General features: G+C 48.0%; 1 protein-coding gene across 1 annotated transcript in view; it reads right to left on the reverse strand.

Moving 5' to 3' along the window:
- jakmip3 (Janus kinase and microtubule interacting protein 3) overlaps nt 1-1,664 on the reverse strand; it is a gene marked incomplete at its 5' end in the record, with an annotated part of 54,623 nt that extends 52,959 nt beyond the window's left edge. The window contains 3 exons of the mRNA XM_079261234.1: nt 339-578; nt 1,212-1,454; nt 1,530-1,664. Coding sequence (XP_079117360.1) covers nt 339-578; nt 1,212-1,454; nt 1,530-1,664 — 618 coding nt within the window. The remainder of the gene's footprint in view (nt 1-338; nt 579-1,211; nt 1,455-1,529) is intronic.
- Nucleotides 1,665-6,213: the final 4,549 nt, after the last annotated feature.

Consider the following 6,213-nt stretch of genomic DNA (forward strand, 5'->3'; position numbering starts at 1 on the left):
ATACTTCCTTAACGCCAGCCAATCAAATATCAGTATGACTAACTGAACACTGATCCTTCCTCTTATGTTGACAGGCGATTATTCTACACACACAGATTATTTACACACATCTGGAGGATCTGTTTCTCATTGCTGAACGAGTAAAAACAGGAAGGGATATTTATTGTGATTCAGTACCACGATGCAACAGCTGTTAAATAACAGAAAAAGTGAAAACAAATCTTGTTCCTGGATGGGGGCGGGGGGTTTAGTTGGTGCAATGGGAGGCACTGGGGCCCGTTGGTGGTGCAGGGTCTGCTTACATCGGACAGTCATGTCAAAGTAAAAGAGGTTCCTACCAGCCGGCGAATCTCCCTCTCACAGTCTCGCTTGGTTCTGTTCAGCTCCTCCTGGTGCTGGTGGTAAGCTGACCGGAGTTCTGTTGCCCGGGCCTGGCAGGCCTGCTGAGCTGATGCCAGAGCCTCCTCTGCACTCCTCTTTGCTCCTCGCAGTTCATGACTCTCCTGCTGAAGGCGGCAACGCTCAGCTTCCCAGCTCCGCCTCGCCTCCTCCACCTCAGCTAGCAGAGCACTCCTCACCTGGACAACAAAAACACACACCTCCTTAACACTTCCAGCACCTCCTCATCATGTCCAGCACCTCATGCTGGATGGATGTTGGATGGATGTTGGATGGATGTTGTGTAGATGTGTGGATGGATGTTGGGTGGATGTTGGATGGATGTTGGGTGGATGTTGGATGGATGTGTGGATGGATGTTGTGTAGATGTGTGGATGGATGTTGGGTGGATGTTGGATGGATGTTGGGTGGATGTTGGATGGATGTGTGGATGGATGTTGTGTAGATGTGTTGGATGGATGTTGGATGGATGTTGGATGGATGTTGGGTGGATGTTGGATGGATGTGTGGATGGATGTTGGGTAGATGTGTTGGGTGGATGTTGGATGGATGTTGGATGGATGTTGGATGGATGTTGGATGGATGTGTGGATGGATGTTGTGTAGATGTGTTGGATGGATGTTGGATGGATGTTGGGTGGATGTTGGATGGATGTGTGGATGGATGTTGGGTAGATGTGTTGGGTGGATGTTGGATGGATGTTGGATGGATGTTGGGTGGATGTTGGATGGATGTGTGGATGGATGTTGGGTAGATGTGTTGGGTGGATGTTGGATGGATGTTGGATGGATGTTGGGTGGATGGTGTCCCACCTTGTCCGTGGACCCGTCCCGTAGCGTGAGCACCAGCCCATTGAGTTGCTGAATTTCTCCATCTTTGATCTTGATGACCCGCATGAGCTCCATCTCGTGTTGCCGTAGTAACGTCTCCCTGGTAACCGCTAGCTCTTTCTGCTTCTCCTCGTGGAGTTTGGTCTTCAGCTCTGTGATGGCAAGGGTTGTGCGGTGATGCTCTGCCTTCAGCTCCTGACTCTTCTCTCTCTCCAGACGGCTCACCTGGATCAGCAAGTATAGAGACCAGGTCAGAGTCCAGGTGGTTCCGGTTCCAGTTCTGGGGGTCTGAGACCTTACCTTGTTCTTTTCATGTTGCAGTTCGATCTGGATGTCCGTCAGCTTGGCTCTCAGCTCTTCATTGGCTGCCTGAAGGGTTCCCATGGCGTCAGGTCGCTCTCCTTTGCCCCGCCCTCCTGCCCCTCGCCTTGACATCACCACCAGCTTTGGGCTCCGCCCCCTCAGTGCCCACCTGAACTCTTACTACATTTGGACCTGTCCACACACATGCAGATAGGTGACTCAAACACAGAATGCTGCGCGTGTGTCACCTGTCTCCAGGTGCTGTGGACCCCACTGGTCCCCCAGTCTGAGGACCAGTGGGGGTCAAAGTTCCTCCACATTTACCTGGAGCTCATTGCAGGTGAAAGAGGTTAATGTCTCCATGGAAACAGCATTTGTCAATACTTCACACAAAGTGACAGCTCACAGACCTAACCACCCACACACACACACACACACACACACACACACTTACCGTCCAGTAGGCGGCCTCGGACTCCACATCTCTGTGTGTGATTAGTCTTCTCTCCACAGCAAGCTGCCTGCAGCTCGGTGTGTGTGATGGTGTGTGTCGGTGTGTACGCTGCCTCCGCCACCTCTGCGTCGTCTTTCAGCCTGTGTGTGTGTGTGTGAAGCAGCAGTTAGCCGTTAGCTCCTGTCAGAAGGTATTTTAGCATCTGCACCCTCTGCTGCCGTCATCTCCTGCTCTTCCTCCTCCTCCTCCTCCTCCCAGCATCCTTCCGTCTGATGACGAGCTGAGCCATCGGGACTCTGTCTCCCTCTGCTGGTCACCTGCTGTCATCACACCTCACTGTGACTGATCAATGGCGTTCCTCAGTGATCGGTCTTTATCAGGGTTTAATCAGGTTCCTCCTGAACTCCTCTTCCTCTTCTTCCTCCTCACTGCTCACGCAGACCGGAGGAAAAGCCGCTCGGTTGCTGAGGGACGTGTTGCTATGGTAACCAACAGAAGTCATCCATGTTCGGGATCACGTGACCTGTTATATTTAGTTTGAGCATGCGGGTGAATGTGCAGATTATTGTCGCAGCTTGTTTGGGAAGATGATGGATGTCATCATGTCTGCATGGAAACGCTGCTTCACCTCTTTCAGATTTGTTCCTGGGCCAAATAAAGGCTGCAGATTTTAGAAATTGGACTTTTCTGACCAGCTGCCCCTACATCAAGCTTTAAAGGGTTAAAACACAACATACTGACTTCAGTCCAGAAATACTGGAGCACTCAGGAGCACTCTTCCTGAATAGTTCATACTTTTTTATGTTTTTAAAATGGAAACTACTTTCTAATAAGTGAAAGAAAAAGAAAAGCCTAAAAATAAAAACCCCATGAAGGGAAAAATGCAGAAAACAGAGATAAACTGGGAAACAACAGAGCTAACAGTTAGCCCATCTGTCCAAGCAGCAACTGAAGCATCAGGTCAAAGAGGAGGAAGCAACTGAAGACTAGAAAATATAGAGAAAAAGGAAATATAGTGAAAAGACTAGACAAATCATTTCTGATTAATATCAGATCAAATTTTATAAATGTTTATTGGAAGCAATTTGCAAGTTACACATCACATCAAAATGTCCAAAGGGACATGCATTCTCTCATTTATCCCATCATATTCCCAGAACCTGCAGGTCAAAAAACAGGTATCAACAGAAACAGGTTTATACAAAAATATAAATAAACACATAAACGGAGAAGTAAATAATCATCTCTATCAAGACTAAATACTGTAAGTGAATAAATCATACATGAAAAAAACCTTTTTACATGAAAACAAAATAAATATATGAATGATGATGAGGAGTGTCTCAGTCACACAATCCGGTCGAGACGCAGAAGAGTCTTCAAGTTGTTTCAGGACTTTTTCCAGCCTGATGGACTGCAGCACCTCCTTCTGCCACCTCCTGAGAGGAGGTGGATGAGAATGTTTCCACTCCAGGACAACCAGCTGCCTGGCACGGGCCGGACTGTCTGCAGTTTGACAGGTGTTGTTGAGGGGCACCAAACAAAGCAAGGAGTCACAACCGTGTTATAAGCTGAGCGAAGCGTTCTGAAGACCAGAAGGTGGGAACACTGGGACAGAACATGAACATGTGAAAATGGTCAAACTGGGAATTGTTTACACATTTTACCTCAGACAGACATATCAGGGTAAACCGAGAGAGCTTGTGATTTTTGTGGACAAACTAAAGTAGAGTGAATCAGGCGTAGAACTTTTTTTCCTATAACCAGCAGTCGGCGCTATTCCCAGCTCCTCCCACCAAGACTCCTTTTTGCCTGAAACTCGGCTGTTGATATCAGAGTTATTGTTGGTATAAACACTAGAAGATGAGTGTTTTCACTGAGAATCAAAAGCTCCCAAAGAGTCCAAAAGCGTTTCTATGCGACTGAGAAATTTAGCGTTGTAAACTTTAGCTAGCATAGAACAGCTAGCTATAAACTCTGTGCTTTTGCAACTGTTGCAAGGAATTGAAAAAGCAGCAGTCCAACCGCAGCAGAGCCTGGTGGCCGGTTCCTCTGTCCTCCTGATGGAACCAATCAGACTGCCAGAAACACAGTTTTCTGATCGTTGCAACGCTGGACAGATCAGCAAGCTGATCTTCACAGAGCAGCCGCTAGCAGCGAACAGCTTCTCCTGTGCTCAGAGAGGAGCGCAGGAGAACACTCACCACTCTGTCAATCCAACCTACATCCACCTCCACATCGAACCCAGAGACCGACCCTATACCCACACCTCCTTATCCACACGTCCTGAAAAAAAATCCTAAATTCCTTCATAAACAGAAGCTTTTCTCCAACCAAAAAGTGGCTAAAATCTGGTGTCCAAACACCTGGCAAGCCACAGACCTGCTGTCAGGAGCGGCTTGGATCCCTGGGTCACATCATCATCCACACCGGCACCAATCATGTGCAGAGGCAGCAGGAGGTGGCGTCAAGAGTCCCTCAGTAAAGTGGTGGAGAAAGCCTCCACATCCTCCCCCAGCAGCAGTTATCATATCCACCCCGGAGTCGGGGCGGCCGGAGTCTGGGCGGCCGGAGTCTGGGCGGCCGGAGTCGGGGCGGCCGGAGTCGGGGCGGCCGGAGTCGGGGCGGCCGGAGTCTGGGCGGCCGGAGTCTGGGCGGCCGGAGTCGGGGCGGCCGGAGTCGGGGCGGCCGGAGTCTGGGCGGCCGGAGTCTGGGCGGCCGGAGTCTGGGCGGCCGGAGTAGGGGCGGCCGGAGTAGGGGCGGCCGGAGTCGGGGCGGCCGGAGTCGGGGCGGCCGGAGTCGGGGCGGCCGGAGTCGGGGCGGCCGGAGTCGGGGCGGCCGGAGTCGGGGCGGCCTCACTCAGGCTGTACAGGGCATCTACAACATATCTGAACACGAAGCAGACTTCAATCTGAAAAGCTCCAGCTCTAAAAACCCAACCAGAGAGGTTGGACACAAAGTGCAGACAACGTAAGAAAAACTCTCAAACCAGAAACACAGATGACCTGAGCTCTGCCTCCAAACTGGGCAACAAAATATGTAGGAAAAACACTTGGAACAATAAAATATGGGTTTGGGCTTTAGGGCTCGTGGATTTAGGTTCAGGGTTTATGGTTCTAGGTCAAGCCAGTCAGTCACCTCATGTCTTTACACAAACTCTTAAAAGTTTCAGACAAAATCAGATGGCGTCATTGTAATTATTGAATATTACAGTTTATTGAGTTTTAATATCTTTACAAATTTTTCATCTGTAAAAGGGACTTTTGACAGGATACATGCAGGAGGCATTAAACCGGCAAGGTCCCAACATGGACAATCCTCTTCCTCTTTTAGAGATCTATTCTGGACTACCAGGCCTATGAAATAAGAAATGAGCAGACAATAAGTCATTCATGTCATTAATACTGATGTTTAAAATGTGTTTGTGACAAAAATGGGCAAAGAGGTGGAGCTGCGAGTCTGCCTGTGGCTAAGAGCTAACCAAGCTAACAGGAGCTAAGCAGCTAACAGAGGTAGGTGTGCTAAAGCTAAGTCACGCTGTTAGCTAGCTAAAAACCACAGTTCTGCTACACTCTGCCTTCTTGTCACAGGATATCGCATACCTGTCAATCTAAAGGACTCATCGCCAATCACGCCAAATTTCAAGATTTAAGTACTAAATGTTTATAAAAAAAATTCACTCCCCCCACAGTTGTCATGAAGGTAAACCTGACCTATTAAACTTAATTTTTTCTTTTTGTACCAGGCTGTAAACATGTTTATTCCTGATGTAAACATGTTTATTCCTGATGTAAACATATTTATTTCAGCTGTAAACATATTTATTTCAGCTGTAAACATGTTTATTCTTTTATTCCGGTTGTTCTACGTTCTTCTTACTTGAAGCGGGAGATTGGGTACCTGTCAATCAAAAGGACACGCCCCTAAATATGCTGAATTTTGAGACTAAATTACTTTTAAACGGGCGAGTGAGAAAAAAATTCACTCCCCCCACAGTTGTCATGAAGGTAAACCTGACCTATCAGACCTAAAATGGACTTTTGAACCGGGCTGTAAACATGTTTATTCCTGCTGTAAACATGTTTATTCCTGCTGTAAACATGTTTATTCCTGCTGTAAACATGTTTATTTCTGCTGTGAAGTTGGTCTTTTTAACATGGGAGTCTATGGGGATTTGCTCAGTTCACTTTTGCATGGACTTTTCTTTGAACCAGCAGAGGTTGCTGC

The sequence above is a fragment of the Telmatherina bonti genome, assembly GCF_933228915.1.
Source record: "Telmatherina bonti genome assembly, chromosome: 21".
In the NCBI taxonomy this organism is placed as follows: Eukaryota; Metazoa; Chordata; class Actinopteri; order Atheriniformes; family Telmatherinidae; genus Telmatherina; species Telmatherina bonti.